The following is an 18,263-nucleotide window of genomic DNA, read 5'->3' on the forward strand; positions in this document are numbered from 1 at the left end:
AAGTACTGAGTTAATCAATTTCTTAAGTTTTTTCTTCTTTCTTTCTTTCTCTTTCTTTCTTTCTTTCTTTCTTTCTTTCTTTCTTTCTTTCTTTCTTTCTCTCTCTCTCTCTCTCTCTCTCTCTTTCTTTCTTTCTTTCTTTCTTTCTTTCTTTCTTTCTTTCTTTCTTTCTTTCTTTTCAAATTCATTTATTACTTTAGAGACAGAGAGGGAGAGTGCATGTGCAAGTGGGGAGAGGTGCAGAGAGAGAAGGAGAATCCCAAGCAGGTTCCACGCTCAGCATGGAGCCTGATGTGGTGCTCAGTCTCAGGACCCTGAGATCATGACCTGAGCGAAAACCAAGAGTGAGATGCTTAATGGACTGGGCCACCCAGGTGCCCCTGAAATTTGGCTTGGCCTGCCTGAGTGGCTCAGTTAGTTGAGCAATCAACTGTTGGTTTTGGTTTGGGTCATGAGCTCAGGGTTGTGGGATCGAGTCCTGTGTCAGGCTCTAGGTTCAGAGGTCTGCTTGTCTCTCTCCTGTTCCTCCCCACTCCCCTGCTGTGCGCTCTCTCACAAATAAATAAATAAACAAATAAATAAATATTTTTTAAAAATAAAATAAAGAAATGTGGCTTAACTGCCAACTAAGACAATGTGGCAGCTCCTTGTGAGGGAGAAAAAAGACCTTGTAGAGCTCATCTCTAGTCTAGAACCAAAAAAAAAAAAAGTCATCACAAGATTACAGTGGCTAAAAATACTCTTGAGATGAACCAAGACCTCTTGGATGCCAGCCTCTGGGGTCGGCAGCCTAGAGTATTTTGCTTTGGCAGAGTGTGATCTGCTGTCCCCGTTTGCTTTGCCCACACACCCAAATGACCTTCCAGGCACCTGAGCATGGCTTTGAGTGTCCCCTCGCCCCGCAGCTGAGGCCGAGCAGGGGCTGGGGGTGCAACCCGCCCACGTCAGCCTCTGTGGAGCTCCCTACTGGCCTCAAGGGCTGTGCCGACCTGGCCAGGCCCCCCCAGAGAGACCACAGGGGGCGGCAAGGGCTTCATTGTGGTTCCAGTTGGCAAGTCACCATGGTGACTTTGCACTGGGACCAAAACCTATACTTCTGGCTGGAAAAGAGACACACAAACCAGAGAGGGCCGGCAGTGCGCACCGCTGTGATTACGCATCTAGAGCCGTGGCTTCCAGGGGTCACCGCCGCACTCCCGGCTGCCCTGAACACCCCTCAGCTGGCAGTTTTAGAAAGTTCCATATGGAACCGCCTTGCAAGACTGGCACTGAGCACCCCCTACCCCAGGTCCCTCGTGAGCAGGTCACGCTGTCCCCAAGCTTCACTCTTGCCACCCAGCTGTGGGTTCCTGGAAAGATGAAAACCGTGTTGACCTCTCCCACCAGTTCCTGCGCGTAGGTGTTTATTAAAGGTTCATTGAATGGAACTGCCCTAAAAGCCATTTAAGCTTTGGCGTAAGTTTTGGGCTCCGGAGGGTAAGGAGCCAGGATGGGAGGGAAGTCGGGGTCCCGGCTGACCCAGGCGGCTTCTCCTTCCTCTCCGCCGTTCTGCTTCCTCTCCTGGAGATCCTCCAGGCCCTGCTGTGTCCGATCGCTGCCCAGGAGCCAGACCTCGCCTGACCCAGCCACGCAGGCCACCCCTGCTCGCCCTGCCCTCCTGCTCCTTGACAAGGGGTGAGGCCAAAAGGCACCCGGAGGCTCCGCGGAAGGAAGGGGGTAATCAGGAGCTGACAACTGCTGTCTGACCGCAGACTTGTTATGTGACTCTGGGGCCGCGATGTTTGTTAGCTCAGGGAGGGGGGCAGATGGGCCACTGCAGAGTCAACCTCCGAACACTCGGGATTGAAATCTGGATCGCTGGTTTGGCCCAAGTCAGAGGTAAAGATGAACAGGAGGTACGCCTGGGGAGTCAGGGCGCTCCCAAGCCACGCTCACAGAAGCCTGTGCCTTACCAAGCCCCTTCAGAGCAGCGGGTGTCAAGAGTTTCCCTCACTTTTCCGCCAGGCGGTCACCTTCTCTTCTAGAGGGAGCTCCAGGGCACCTGCAGGCTGCAGGCCCAGCTGTGGCAGCGGCAGCCAAGCGCAGGACCAGGAGGCAGCCCTGGGCGTCCTGTGAGATGCGTGCTCCAGATCCCAGCCCGGAGGGGTCACGAATATAGGTGACCCTACAACCTAAGCTTCCTCAGTCCCCTTAAACAGCGACCACTTATGAACATCTCCAGAATCTTCTAGAAACTTTTATTCTGAATCCGCATCACTGACCGAGGTAGTTAGTTCCAGAACCACTCCACCCACTTTGTAAAGATGTGCTGCCTTGTGTTGCACTGAAACCGTCCTTCTTAGGTTGCAAAGGGAAAAAAAAAAAGTTCCAAAGGTATCCTCTTACTCAAGATTTCAGGATTTGGCCGTTCTGTTCTCGTTTTAGCTCTGCCTTTCATTAAAAGTGTTCAGAGGAAAAATTCCTTACAAGAGAAACAAAGTACAGATACAAATACAACCAGCCTCTTCCTGATAAAGACCGCATCCTCTGCCCTCTTAGAACAGCCCTGGTCATCACAGCGACCATGTGGGGGGCTAGAACCACCCTACTTAAGCCGCTATTTCCATTTTTAGCTTGTGCTGGCTCAAGAGAAACGTTTCCATAGAGTAAAGATCCGTTATACCCCAGGCAACCCTTCCAACTAGTGGTTGAAAACTTTCGGATACTCTCATTTAACATCAGGCATTAATGTTTTATCTTGTTTTAAAAATAACCCTTGCTGGGCAGCCCGGGTGGCTCAGCAGTTTAGCGCCGCCTTCGGCCCAGGGGATGATCCTGGAGACCCGGGATGGAGTCCCACATCGGGCTCCCTGCATGGAGCCTGCTTCTCCCTCTGCCCCTCCCCACCCCGTGTCTCTCATGAATAAATAAATAATCTTAAACAAAATAACCCTTGCTTTGGGGCACCCGGGCTTAGTCGGTGAAGCATCTGCCTTCCGCTCAGGTCATGATCCCAGGGCCCTAGAATCCAGCCCCGCATCAGGCTCCCTGCTCATGGGGAGCCTGGTTCTCCCTCTGCCTCTCCTCCTCCCACCACTCATGCTCTCTCTTTCTCTCTCTCTCAAAGAAATAAAATCTTTAAAAGAAAATAATAACCGTTGCTTAAAAGAAATGCTTCCCTAAGTCAGAACTAGGTCATCTCTTATTTAAAGAGCTTTCCAAAAGGCACTTCCAACACCAAACAATCAAGAAGCCTAAAAACACTGTCACTGACTATTCTTTTCATGAGGTCAGGGATTACAGGGAAGCAAGTGGCACAACTACTATGGCTGAGTCTCATTCCAAAAAGATGAGTCAGAAAAAGTCCTGTGACTTAGAATAAAAACACACAGAGCCCCTCTCCGCATTTAGACTCCCCAAAAGTTCACATGATTTTTAATGGTGTAGCTAGTTCACTGGTGAAAGGGGCCGGCGGCTAAGACAGTGCTTCGTAAAAGTCAAGTGCTGCATGGTTGTTGAGAAAAGTTCAGTTCCTAATTAAAATGCCAAGTTTTCCCAGCCTGCCAGTTTGCTCTAAGGAGAATCCACAATTGTGCGAGGACACAGATGACAGCTAACATTGGCTCGATGATCTTCCAGAAAGAGAAATGCTTGGAAACGAACAGAGGTCTAAGTAGAAGATGCTAGAACAGGACTGGGATGTGTCTTCCGAGAAAGAGGTAGCCAAGCGGAGGTACGCGGCAGGATTTTGCAGTCGCACGCACACACACATCTTGGAAATACAATTTCATCGTGCACTTTCTGACAGGAGAATCTGCAGTGTCCTTCCCACAATTATGCTCCACTGGGTGCAAGGATGGGTGCTGTGGGGGAACAAGGAGGAGTCGCACACAGGGCAGGACCACTTCAGGACATACCAGGGAGAAAAGACCCGTGGAGGACAGGCATCCTGGGTGTTCACTCCAAAGCCAGGTGCCAGGATAGGAAGGGCACGAGACGCACGGGTGTTCTCCCTTTCTGTGTCATTGTTAGGGGCCGAAGGAAAAACTCAGACTACTGATGAGACCGAGATACAAAACAGAGAGAGCATGGATCCAAGAAGAAGCAACAACCGGATGAAGCAGGATCCCACACAACCTGGAAGCAAAGAGGGCCTTAGCCAAAGAGGCTGGCATTAGTAAGGCCACATTGTGTGCTGGCCAGCTCGTCCTTACAGTCATCCTGGGGAAAGAGTTCTTTTTTTAAAGATTTTATTCGGGCAGCCCGGGTGGCTCAGCGGTTTAGCACCGCCTTCAGCCCAGGTGTGATCCTGGAGACCCAGGATTGAGTCCCGCATCGGGCTCCCTGCATGGAGCCTGCTTCTCCCTCTGCCTGTGTCTCTGCCCCTTTCTCTCTCTCTCTGTGTCTCTCATGAATAAATAAAAAACAATAAAGATTTTATTCATTTATATATGAGAGACACAAAGAGAGAGAAGCAGAGACATAGGCAGAAAGAGAAGCAGGCTCCATACAGGGAGCTTGACATGGGACTTGATCCCAGGACCCCAGGATCATGCCCTGGGCCGAAGGAAGGGACTAAACTGCTGAGCCACTCAGGTGCCCTCCAACTCTTTTTTTTTTTTTAAAGATTTAATTAATTTGTTTGGAGAGCATGAGTGGGGGGAGGGGCAGAGGGAAAGGGAGAGAGAATCTAAAGCAGACTTTGTGCTGAGCCCAAGGTGGGGCTCGATCTCACGACCCCGAGATCATGATCTGAGCAGAAATCAAGAATCCGATGCACAAACCAACTGAACCACCCAGGCTCCCCTCTTTTCAGTCCTTTGAGCTGAAAGGTAGCAGGCCCCAGCTGGTGTGTTAGGGCCTTCAGGGGCATGGTTTCCTTGGGGGGCTCAGCAGCCAGGTTACTGGCTGCAGCGTGAGATTCCCTTTGCTGCCCAGTGGAGTGCTCCGCATCTGGGCAGACCTTAAGATGATTCCAAATAAAATGCCACTTTGCAAAGGAAGTGTGCCGAGATGTCAAGCTAGTGAACCCAAGAGGATGTTGTGAGATACTCCTCACTAGGGAGGGGCCTGGCGCAAAAATCACCCAGCCGGAGCATCGGAGAAGACGGTCACTCACCAAAGTCAAACTCCTAGAGCGGGAGCTGCTGCTTCGACTCCCCAGGCTGTCCCCTCTGCTCAGGTCGCTGAGCCCGCAGCTGGGGGACACATCCGAGTCCATGTCCGAAGAGTCCGACTGCTGGCGGTTTACAGGCATCCCCACAGACGCCCCGGCCGCTGGCCCGGTCACAGGAGGCGGGGAAGGGGCCAGGGTGCCATTCTCAAGTAGCCACTGCGTCTGGAGAAACCAAGCATAGGGGTTAGAGTCTACACAGTGAATGCCAGGTCCCCTGAAATGAAGGCCTCCGCGTGGGTCAGAGGTCACCTCGATTGGCAGCCTCAGCTGTCAAGATGAAGAGAAGCAGGAGCCCCTAGATCAACCTGTTTGCTCATTTTCATCTCTTCTTTATACCCCTTTCCATCATGGAAATGTGAATCATTTTTTTAAAGATTGATTGATTGATTATTTATTCATGATAGACACAGAGAGTGGCAGAGACACAGGTAGAGGGAGAAGCAGGCTCTCTGCGGGGAGCCCAATGTGGGACTCGACCCCAGGACCCCGGGATCACGACCTTAGTAAAAGGCAGACGCTCGACCACTGGGCCACCCAGGCGTCCCAAGGTGAATCATTTTTAGGGAAAAATGGGACATAGTAACAGTTACTTTCTTGCTGAAACATGGATAGGATAAGGTTCTTGTTCCCTCCTTTGCCCCGAGGACCTGTACTCTCATGTTCTTTCCCACTCAGATACAGGATTTCCCCAGGCTCTTTGTTGATTCTAGTCTCTTCTACCTCAGACACCAGAGAATTATGGTTCCTCTTCCAGCTTCGGTGCAGTTCAGAGCTGAGTGAGGTGACAAGAGCTAGCAAATTGCGAATGGAAGTCTGGGTGACATCTCTGAGACTCTAGACTCTCTGGGGGCCGTGATGCTCTTGCAATTTCTACATAAGATACGAAGGTACCGTAAGTTAATACTATAAGGAAGTTCATATTTTTACTTTCGGGAATAAAGACAGCGAAATTTCCCCTACCAGCCCCTTGGTTTCACACTCTCTTTTAGCAGGAAATTCAGCTCAGTCTCTGAACAATGGACAATGGAGTTCAACAAAACCTTCTAGAAGACCAAACAAGATTAATAGGGAATAAGGGAATAAGCCTCTTGTGGAGCTTTAGGGCCAGTGGAGAGATATGAGCCCACGTCATTCATTCCTAAACTGAAAATACTGCCAGGTGGTCTTATGAGCCCCTGTAAGAATTCTGCGGGGCATGTGAGCTCAGATAACCATGGGCACAAGTGTGTGTGTGTGTGTGTGTGTGTGTGTGTGCACGCTTGCATGTGCATCCATTTTTAACAGAAACAAACATCTGTGGAGAAAGTCCAATCAGTACTGAATACCTCTGGGTGGACTTTGCCATTTAAAACTTCAAAAATTACTGTGAGATCTCCTTAGGGAAATCCCGAAGGTGTGAGAACAGCTTAAAAAGGAAACTATTCCTCGCCTGGCTTCTCTTCATTTTTTGGGTGAATCAGCCCAAGTTAACAAGCAATTTAAGAGAAAGGCTAGGAAACTGAAGATTTTGAGCTTAGATATGCTTTTTGGAAGTTGCCATTATTCTAAATGGTTAAAAAAAAGACTTCAGAAAATTTTAAGTTTTTTTTTTTTTTTTTTTTAAGATTTATTTAAGGGAGAGAGAGAGAGTTCAAGCAGGGAGTGGGGGGCAGAGGGAACAGGAGAAGCAGACTCCCTGCTAAGCAAGGAGCCTGACGCAGGACTGGATCCCGGGACCCTGAGATCATGCCATGAGCTGAAATCAAGAGTTGGACGCTTTAACCAACTGAGCCATCCAAGCGCCCCAGAAAACGTTAAAGGCTTTAAAATTTGTTTAATAGGAAGCAAGTCTAAACAAGGCACAGACTTTATTTAAACTGTCTTACGTAACCAATAACATGTCACATCCCTGGGACTGTGAGTGTCGGGGGCCTGGGTGAGGTGGGTGGGAAATCTAGAAAAGACCCACCGAGTCTCATTCCTGAACTAAGTCACCGGTCCCAGGAAAGGATGGAGATGCGGGGCAGTCAGTCTTCCCCCAACACAACAGGGGGGTGAGGATGGGGCGGTGAGATGCTGATTAGCCCCACGCGAGGCAGGAACTCAGCGGAAGTGCCCTGTCTTTGGGAAGGGCCTGGAATTGTGCAACAGGCCTGTGCGTAGGAGCAGCGCTCTGAGGTGTTCACAGTTCGGCTGGAGGGCGCTACCTTCCCAGCACGTTGGAGAACACACCTTTTTTCTTGTGTTACTGCAATTTTAAAAGTTATTCGGACACTGTAAAACTGTAACATTTAGACTTTTACAAATTGCTGTCTTAAAAGAATATGAGGAAGCTGACCAGAATTCTCCAGAAGGCAGAGGTTGCTGGGGAGAAAGTGCAAACCTTGATCTGAAATCCTTCACAGGTTCAAGGTGCCAATCTTCTGTGATCTCTCTCTCTTTTTTAAGAGTTTATTTATTTATTTATTTGAGAGAAAGAGAGCACAAGTGGGGGGGGCGCACAGAGGCAGAGGGAGAAGCAGGCTCCCTGCTGAGCAGGGGGCCGATGCGGGGCTCCATCCCAGGCCCCCAGGATCATGACCTGAGCCGAAGGCAGACACTTCACCGACTGAGCCACCCAGGCGCCCTCCTCTGTGATCTCCTAAGACATCTCCCTACTCCTACTTCCCTGGGAACTAAAAATATGGAATCGCATGTGGTCCCCTGTGGAGAGAGGAGTCTTCTGAAACAGAAGGGAAAGGAAGCGGCCTTCTTTCCTGGTCTGCACTGGGAAGAGAGCAGGGCAGAGAGGTTGGACAGGAGGGACTCCCCCACTCCTAGGAGACAGCATGAGCATGGGAGGGAGAGACAATCTCAAGCAGACTTTGTGCTGAGCTCAGAGCCTAAGGTGGGGCTCGATCTCATGACCCTGAGTGGAAATCAAAAGAGTCCGGTGCACAAACCAACTGAGCCTCCCTGGGGTGTCCCTCCTTTTGTAACCCTTTGAGCTGAAAGGCAGTGGCCCCTTGCTGGGATGGTCATTACTATCCTAAAATATTTAGGATCCTTGTCCAATCACGGGTTCACCCGTTGGGTTAAGAGATTAGCCCCACAGGTGAAGAAGCTGACTTCTTACCCGAGGGCAGAACCAGCCTCACCAAGAAGTCCCAACAAGCCTGACACCAGGAGCAGAAATTTGAGCCTCTGTCCACTTTTTTTTTTAAACTTTATTTCAAGAGAGAGAGCAAGCAGGGGAAGGGGCAGAGGGAGAGGGAGACGGAGAATCTCAAGCAGGTGCCACAATCAGTGCAGAACCCGATGTGGGGCTCGATCCCAGGACCCTGAGACCATGACCTGAGCTGAAATCAAGAGTCGGACGCTTAACTGACTGAGCCACCCAGGCGCCCCCAAGCCGTGCTCACTTTCTGTTTATTTTCTTACCCTTCCTGTGTTTATTTCCTCATCATTTACTAGTAACCTCCTTGTTTGGAAGGGTCTAATTTATCAGTTGAGCAGAGACAAGGAAGACAAGGCCACAGCTGATCTACAGTCTCAGTAAATCTACACCTGGTGAGCACGGCAGGTGGGAAGGACAGCAGCTATGGGGCTGGAGGGCTCCTGGGGCTGCTGGGGCTGTGGGAGTCAGGCAAGTGACCCCCCCCCAAGTGAGTGCCCTGCAGCCAACAGAGGAAGGCGGCTCTTTTTCTTCGTCTTCCTCGTGCATTCCAGAAAGATCTAGAATGACCCAGACGTATCCAGCATGAAGTGGCCTTCGCCGTCACCCCACGCCACCTCTGTTCCTACCCATCAATACACGCTTCACTTTGAGGCCTCGCTTCCTTTCTAGGCCAAGCACATTCTTCAGATATTTGCTGTTTTCCTATCTCACCTGGACCAGATTCCAGGTGCCAGGCAACCACACGTGAGTCAGAGGAACCTGATGTGGGCACCGGTTCTTAATTCGGTAAGGTATCCGGCCTACTGAACACGTGGACGGGGGTAAAGCCTGAGCAGGTGTATTTCTTAAAGGCACCGCACACAGTTCTGCTCACAGCAGGGGCCCCACTCAGCGCCTTACGGGGACCACGGGAGCTCAGAGCAAGGGGTGCCAGTCCTCCTGGTGGTGGTCAGAGACTTCACAGACGGTGACAGCAAGGCCAAGCCCCCCTGAGATGTTTGAGATTTCAGGAAACAGTCGGTCAAACCCATGACGATGTGCATCCCGAACAGAAGGAAAAGAATCAGCAAACGCGCGGCCCCACACGTGGCTGCAGGGGTGCTGGGTGCTGAGCACTCAACTTAGCTGGAGCACAGGACGAAAGGAGCGGGAAAGGCGCGGAGGGAAGTGCCAACAGAGGGCAAGGTGACCAGGGCGAAGAGACTGTGCCCCAGTGGAGAGCCGTGGTGGCACGTGCGGCTCACACGGGTAAGTCTGGCACCACTCTGCAGGGTGGACCCGCAGCAGAGCTGGAAGTAATTATAACTGAATACCTTGCATTGCTTATTTTTAAAAAATAATTTGTTGGTTCTTTAAAAAAAAAGATTTATTCATAGAGACAGACAGAGAGGCAGAGACACAGGCAGAGGGAAGCAGGCGCCCTAAAGGAAGTGCGATGCGGGACTCGATCCTAGGACCCCAGGATCACGCCCTGGGCCAAAGGCAGATGCTCAACCCCTGAGTCACCCGGGCGCCCCTCACACACTGCTTACAACAAGCTGGGGCAGGGGCAGCTGAGTGGTTTCCAGGACACGTTCCGTGTGTGGGAAGAGCAAGGGCAAGACCAGAGTTGCATCTGCCTCCACTTGTATAAGGCAAGAAATGAGAAAATACCTATGTTCGTGCTCCTGTGTGCAGAGTCTCTCTGGAAGGACAGACAGAAATGTGGTCGCAGGGACACCTGGGTGGCTCAGTGGTTGAGCGCCTGCCTTTGGCCCAGAGCATGATCCCAGATTCTGGGGTTTGGGTCCCACGTGGGGCTCCCTGCATGGGGCCGTGCCACCACGGCTCTCCACTGGGGCACAGTCTGCTTCTCCCTCTGTGTCTCTGCCTCTCTCTGTGTGTCTCTCATGAATAAATAAAATAAAATAAAATTAAAAAGTACTCGCAGCGGCTACCCGCGGGGAGGGAGAAGGGACAGCCAGGAGGTGAGGGTAAAGACAACACCTGCACCTGCACGAATGATCTTTTCTGTCGTTGAGTGCGGCGCATACTCACCATCCAGTCGGGTTCAGGAGACAATCCGAGCAGCTACCCAGCTGTTACCAGTTCACATGAGAGACGATAAAGACCTGGAAACTACTGTGGCCGTAAAGTTGGAACAGAAGAATGTGAGAGATGAGAGAGAAAGGACTGTGAAATTTTCATGACTAACGGGCAGGGCGGGAGTGTGTTTCAAGAACAAAAGAGACTGGAACCCTGGCCGCCAAAAGCCGCAACTGAGTAAAGGCTAAATAAACATTGTCCAGTGACCTCCCCAGCGGAGGTGACCTTACAAGGACCCAGCAGTAGACATGACCCAAAGCCCCCACGGTGGGCCAAGGCGTGGATGGGAGGAGTGGGGTACCTAGCGAGTCGTTTTGGAAGATGGGGTGTTGAGAGGGTGGGAAGGGTGAAAACAGGTGACGGGGAGGAAGGAGCACGGGCTTGTGATGAGCACCAGGTTTTGTATGTTGAATCACTAAATTGCACACCTGAAACTAATATGACACTGTTCATTAACTACCTGGAATTAAAATACAAACTTAAGGAATGCCTGGGTGGCTCAGTTAGGGAAGTAGCTGACTTTTGATTTCAGCTCAGGTCTTGATCTAAGGGTCATGAGTTCAAGTTCTGGGCTGGGGCCCACAATAGGCATGAAGCCTACTTTAAAAAAAAATGAAATAAGATAAAAACTTAAAAAAAAAAGTTAAGGTGTGATGGGAAAGATAAAAAGGCAGTTGCTACAGGTATAACTGGGTTGGAGAAAGGTATTTTGAGTCACTGGTTTTGTTTACCTATATATTTTTTAAAAGATTTTATTTATTTATTCATGAGAGACACAGAGAGAGGCAGAGGCAGAGGGAGAAGCAGGTTCCCTGTGGGGAGCCTGACGTGGGACTCGATCCCAGGACTCCGGGGCAACCACTGAGCCACCCAGGTGCCCCTTGTTTTGTTTTTAAGAGTTGGAGAGGCCTACTGATTAGCTAAGGGGAAAAGAGAAGTTACAAGCCTCCTGAAGAAACTCTCATTTCCAGAGTCTGCTGGAGGAGAAAAGGAGGCCTGCCTGTTCTATTGAGACTATTTCAGATGCTGAATGCTGTATGAAAAATATCTCTATGACTCTCTCTTCCTTGCAGAAGGTAACTGTCTGGTCATAAAAAAATGACCAGGGTAACTTGAAAAAGAACCAAATTGAACTTAAAAAAATTTTTTTTAATAGCAATTTAAAAACTCAAGTGGATGGGGTAAACAGATGATTTAATATACTGAAGCACTGGGTGAATTTAATATTAGGCACAAATTTTAAATAAACTTCACACAGGATGAGGGGAGAACTTCTTTTAACCCAATAAAAATATCCAATAAAAATTACAGCAAACATCACACTTACTGACAAAATATTACAAACTATTCTCATTACCACCGCTGCTGTCCTCTATAATATACTGTATTTAAGTCCTACCCTACATATAAGAGAAGAAAAAAATGCATAAGGATTGAAAAGGAAGAAACAAAACATTAGTATTTATGCATAGTTATGGTCTTTGTAGAAAACTCCAAGAATCTCATAAATTATTAGAATCAACAACTGATTTTTACAAAGTTGCTGGATATAAATCAATATACAAAAAAGTCAATTTCTATTTGCTAGCCACAAACAACTAAACTATAAACAATAACAAAAACTTAAAATTGCATAAAATAAAACAGCATAACGTATACCTATGTATATGTATTATATTACTTAGATTTGCAAAAAAAATGCAAATAATAAAAGGTTACTGAAAGTCAGTAAGGAACTAAGAGATACCACATTCAGGACTGGAAGAGTCAATATTATTAAGACAAGCTATTCTCCTAAAATTGAATTGCTCTGAAGCTATAGATGTGGGTTGTCCAATAAACTCTAGCCATATGTGGTTACTTAAATTTAAACTAATTAAAATTAAATTGAAAGATTCAGTTCCTCAGCTGCACTAGCCACATTTTAAGCATTAATTAATGGAAAATTTCCATCATCCTAGTAAGTTCTGTTGGACCATGCAGCCAATGGAGCAATCAAAATCACAATAGGGTTGTTTTGTGGGAAATCCAACAGGCTGGGTTTTAAACTTCTTAGGGGCTTAAAAAAAAAAAAGGAGAAAAATGCATTGGGAAGAACAAAGAGCTAAGAACAACCAGCAAAGTCCTAAAGAAGCTGGAGGAACTGGCCTCATCAAGCTTCCAGAGTCATTATAAAGTAATAGTAATTCAGATACACCCATGGAACAGACCAGAAAGCCCAGAAATTGTTTGATACACATGACAAAAATGTTTTCTTAATTTGTAGTTTGAGAATTTTTTAATTTTAATATAGTTGACTTCATCAGTCTTTTGGTTTATGGATTTTGCAAACTTAGAAAGGCCTTTCCTGGGGCACCTGGATGGCTGAGTCAGTTAAGCATCTGACTGTTGGTCTCAGCTCAGGTCTTGATCTCACGGTCCTGAATTCAAGCCCCACAATGGGCTCGGCTCCATGCTGAGCATGGAACCTACTTTAAAATTTTTAAATAGGCCTTTCCTATTCAAAGGATATAAATGAAATACTTCTCATATTTTCTTCTTAGCATTTTTATGGTTTCAGTTTTCATATTTTAATATCTGATCCAACTTGAATGTATCTTTGTGTGAAGTGTGGAAGGATCTATTTCCCCATCCCCAAGCCCAAATGGCTATTCAAAATGGCAGTAACTCAAATACCAAGAATTGAAAAATTCATCTTCTCCACTGTTTTGAAGTACCAAATGTTATCTTCTGCTAATGTGGTAGGTTCTATTTCGGAATTTCCTATTCTGCTCCATTGATATTTCTGTCCATTAGGATTCAAAACACCACAAATCCTAAGGCGAAAATTGCAAAGAATCTATGTAAAAATGGAAGGCACTCTAGGCCACATTAACAGAAAAAGAGGTAGGCTGGTGGAAAGACATTTTACGGTCTCACAAAAGAAACTGCTAGCTAGAATATACAAAAAACAATTCTTGTACACCAACAGGAACAAGACAGGAAACTCATCAGAAAGAAGCACAAACAAGGAATATGATTAAGCAGTTCAATGAGAGGAAACCCAAGTGACTAAGAAGTATGTGAGAGGCATTCAATGTTGCTGGTAAACAAAAGAAGTACAAGCTAGACCTACCATAAGACATTAGCTTATACCTACAGGATTGGCAAAAATTAGACAACTAAAAAATAACAAATGCCAGCAAAAATGTGGGGAAACAGGAACCTTTGTGTACCACTCACTGTTGAGAGTGTGAAATTCATACGACCTCTCCATGGAGCAGTCTGGCTGTGCTTAATGCCTCAGTCAGAAGCAATCAACTGGACAGTGGCATGGATAGGTCCTAAAATATTTTGAATGAAAAATTATAATCAGATTGTTAGCACAATTCCATTTATTTAAATGTAATACACCCACACCACTGTATTTTATATCCATATCCAGGAACACATGCCAGTGGCTGGGATGGGAGGGCACAACATGAGTGTCCTAGAGTACACACCTGGTCTGCCCCATTTGCTGGGTGATATCGTTTTTTTTTAACTTTTTTTTAAAAAGATTTATTTATTTGACAGAGAGAGCACATGTGCATAAGCAGGGGGAGCAGCAGGCAGAGGGAGAGGGAGAAGCAGTCTCCGTTGAGGAGGAGGGAGGGAGCACCGTTCCAGGACTCTGGAATCATGACCTGAGCCAAAGGCAGATACTTAACTGACTGAGCCACCCAGGTGCTCCTGGACAATATCTTCTTGTTTCCTTCGTGTACCTATCTCCTTTGACGGAAGAAACAGAAAAGGTAGATGAGCTGGAGGTTTGTAGATCCATGATTTATCAGGAAAAAACAGAAAAGGTAGATGAGCTAGAGGTTTGTAGATTCATGATTTATCAGGAAAAAACAGAAAAGGTAGATGAGCTGGAGGTTTGTAGATTCATGATTTATCAGATCATTCCATCACCTGGGAAATGTCTGCAAGGTCCAGCACCAAAAGAGGTGATGCAGAATCCAGACGCGTTTGGAATTTATGAGGGAAGAAAAGACCTATGTCATTTAGAAAACCCAGGGCGGGGCACCCCCTGTGGTGCAGCGGTTTAGCGCTGCCTGCAGCCCAGGGTCTGATCCTGGAGACCCAGGATCGAGTCCCGCGTCAGGCTCCCTGCATGGAGCCCGCTTCTCCCTCTGCCTGTGTCTCTGCCTCTCAGTCTCTCTCTCTCTCTCTCTCTGAATAAATAAATTAAAAAAAAATGCTTATTAAAAAAAAAAAGAAAACCCAGGGCAATGTAGGAGGGAAGCACTTTCAAAGGAAGGAGAAACCACAAAGATAAACTTTGCCCAGGTCACAATTTAGCCTGAACTTCACCAGGGAACGGCTGACCCAGTTTACTGAAGAATCTAAGCTGGGACAAATAACAGTAAGTTCCCTCACGTTCAGCTGTTGGGCTTTGTACCTCCTAGGTGGGGGGAAGGGAATCCTACCTGTCGGGGGTTCGATGCCCTGCAGACAAGCTAAACAAAATCACGAGGGTGATCCCTGCCTCTGCTCGATCTGCTCGTGAATGGAGAAATGACCCGTGTCACCGAGTGATGTAGAACTAATGTTTGCTTAGCGTGCCTCGGTGACACTTTAAAAAGAGACCTGCTCCAGCTCATTGCCAAGGTAAACTCTTTACGAAAGAAAACACCCAGGTTGGGCCCTAGGATGCAGAACTCCGGGACCTGTTGTTTACAGATCCTCACTCTTTGTCTAGGTCCCACCATTTGGCAACAGCGCTAAGATTCAGTCAGCAGAAGCACAGCTGAGCTGGGAAAGGGGTAGAAATTATCTGAGAAACACCAGGCTGTGCAGGAGGGTGAGTGTGCACACCTGTGAATAACAGGAGCAGGATCACTCCGCACCTGAGTCCCACTGTTCCATCAGCCCAGTCTCTCCCACTTCCATCCACAGGAGTTCTGTGAAGACTTGTTCCAAAAAGTAGGAAAACAATCCTAGCAAAGGAATTCTCTTTAAAGCTCTATCCTGGGGACGCCTGGATGGCTCAAAGGTTGAGCATCGGCCTTCGGCTCAGGTCGTGATCCCGGACTCCTGGGATCGAGTCCCGCATTGGGCTCCCTGCATGGAGCCTGCTTCTCCCTCTGTCTGTGTCTCTGCCTCTCTCTCTGTGTGTGTGTGTCTCATGAATGAATAAATAAAATCTTAAAGTTATATCCTGAGCAATCCCAATATGACAATTTAACAGCCAAGCCACTTTCAAAGGTAGGGGTTGTAGTAGGGTTTTTTTTTTTTTTTTTTTTTTTTGGACCTTCAAGAACATTAAAAATGAAGCCGTTTCATAGTGGGAGTGGTTTCTGAGTCACTACAGCTCATTATCATGAATGGGCTTTTTCATATGGTTAAGCAGTGGGTGAAAATAAAGAGAACAGCCATTTTCACCGGAATGTACACACTCCTACATGAAATAAGCAGTAAACACAAAATAGCCTTTGTCGGCCTTAATGCTAGTAGCTCCTGACAACATTCATTCATGTGAACACTAATGCATGTGATAGGCACTTTGTTCTGATTTACTCAAACAAAAAGGCAGGAGTCCTACTTTTATCATTTCTATCTGGGTCTGTGTTAATCCCTATGGTTAGGAGTGCCTGGGTGGCTCAGTGGGTTAAGCGCCTGCCTTCAGCTCAGGTCATGATTCTGGGGTCCTGGGTTTGAGCCTCACGTCAGGCTCCCTGCTCAGTGGGGAGTCTGCATCTCCCTCTCCCTCTGCCCCTCCTCCTGCTGTGGTCTCTCTCTATCTCTCTCTCAAATAAATAAAACCTTTTTACAAAATTAAATTAAAAAGTCTATAAAAAATTAATGGGTTCTTTATAACATGAAATTAACTAGAAGACGAAGCTATGAATGACACCGACTCTTTTCTAAGATTTTACTTTTAAGTAACCTCTCTACCCCCACGGTGGGGCTCACACTCAAATGCAAGATGAAGAGTCACATGTTCACCGACTGAGCCAAGCAGGGGCCCGTTCTATTGTTTTATTAACCCGATCCATAATTGAGAAGGAAACTGAATACTTACATTTTCTTTTCTATTATTCAACTTAATTAGGGCTTTAACAAAATTCTTAGACTAAATGCACCATTTCACTTCTCCCCTAAAGATAATTTACCAGATTAAGTCCATAAAAATGACTTCACAGCGGGTGTCCCAGAACAGGTGATGGTTCTGAGAACGGCTCTGGGTTCCCGTTCCCCCTGCACAAGCGGCACAGGGGCTGCACGGACGCACACAGAGATGCCGTGTGCACTGCGGGTCTGGGCCAGGGTGGGGGGGACAGTAGCTGTTGGTCCCACATGTTGTCTTCCAAGTTTTTTACTCTGAAAACTCATGTTAAAAATAAAACAAATATGGGGATCTCTGGGTGGCTCAGTGGTTTGGTGCCACCTTCGGCCCAGGGCATGATCCGGGAGTCCCGGGATTGAGTCCCACATCGGGCTCCCTACATGGGGCCTACTTCTCCCTCTGTGTCTCTGCTTCTCTCTCTCTCTCTCTGTCTCTCATGAATAAATAAATAAAATAAAATAAAATAAAATAAAATAAAATAAAATAAAATAAAATAAATAAATAAATAAATAAATAAATAAATAAATAAATAAATAAATAAGTGGCGCCTGGGTGGCTCAGTTGATTAAGCATCCGACTCTTGGTTTCAGCTCAGGTCCTGATCTTGCGGTTGTGGGATTGAGTCCCACGTCAGAGGTTCTGTGCTCAGTGCGGAGTCTGCTTCAGATTCTCCCTCTCGCTCACACACACGTACTCTCTCTTTCAAATAAATAAATAAAAACTTAAAAAAAATAACAAAATGAATACAGAGTCCGACATTCACCAGTGAATCGCCAGGACAGAAAGAACCTTCTCAAGATCCAGGGTTACTTGTGCTACCACAGGCCTGGGAGAGCTGGCACAGTTTCTGTCTCCCCAGTTTTACTGCCAAAGGTCCTCCTATCTGTAAGAACACAGGGCATTAAGGTGTCTCTAGAACCCCGCCTCACCGTATCTCTTCCAGCCTGTTTTCCACAATATAAACCCTTTTATCCAGCCTGGTCTGCTTAATACTCTGCGTAATCATGGGCCGGGTGTTGACGGCCTCCCCTGTGGCTCTCCTCCAAAGCCTCGCTCAAAAACTCAACCAAACCTCAAATCTTGCTTCCTGATGTTGCTCATCACTGACCTATCCACTCACTCCTTCACCACTATGGGGTCTATTTCACCACTGGTGGACGACATCCCACAATCTTTGTCACTCTGATGCAAGCCAGTCGCCTCAGAACGTTAAAACCCTGCAAGGAATCGTTTTTCTTCAATTAGACTGCAAGCTCCTTGTGGGCAGAGCTCTCTCTCTCTCTCTCTCTCTCTCTCTTTTTTTCCAATATAGCCACAGGACTTTGGAAAACATTTGTCACAAAACAGAGACGGACTCTTCAGTACTTAGCAACATTTAAATTTTAAAACCATCTTATTATTATCTTTTAAATTAGAGTATCCTTCCAATAGACCTTTGATCTAAAAGAAAAGCTTCAACATATATGAGTCCTGTCAAACACACTAATTTCACTGGGGTGACCATCCTTTATCCCCCTATCATAGCCATAGACCAAAGCAGTCAAATTTAGAAGAAATTACTCTCACAACCAATATATTTCAATCAAGGGCAAATGGGGCACACAGGGGAAGTCACATTAAATACAGTCATGGAGGAGATGCTTCACTTAGCTTCACAAATTATGATCTATTAAAAACTCAGCCCCAATAAATACATCAGACGCACCAAACCGGTAATGCTTCCCAATATTAACATGTAATAAATATCAGTGTAAATGCATGCATGTGTACATCTATGGGTGTAATCCATGCCCAAG

The 18,263-nt window shown here is 47.0% G+C and overlaps 1 protein-coding gene across 4 annotated transcripts in view; it reads right to left on the reverse strand.

The window, feature by feature from the left end:
• PROSER2 (proline and serine rich 2) overlaps positions 1 to 18,263 on the reverse strand; it is a 40,348-nt gene that overhangs the window by 13,213 nt on the left and 8,872 nt on the right. For all 4 annotated transcript variants that reach the window (XM_077897239.1, XM_077897236.1, XM_077897237.1 and 1 more), the window contains one exon: positions 5,099 to 5,317. In XM_077897239.1, coding sequence (XP_077753365.1) covers positions 5,099 to 5,236 — 138 coding nt within the window. In that variant the 5' untranslated portion in view covers positions 5,237 to 5,317. The remainder of the gene's footprint in view (positions 1 to 5,098; positions 5,318 to 18,263) is intronic.

The sequence above is a fragment of the Canis aureus genome, chromosome 5 (genome assembly GCF_053574225.1).
Source record: "Canis aureus isolate CA01 chromosome 5, VMU_Caureus_v.1.0, whole genome shotgun sequence".
Classification (NCBI taxonomy): Eukaryota; Metazoa; Chordata; class Mammalia; order Carnivora; family Canidae; genus Canis; species Canis aureus.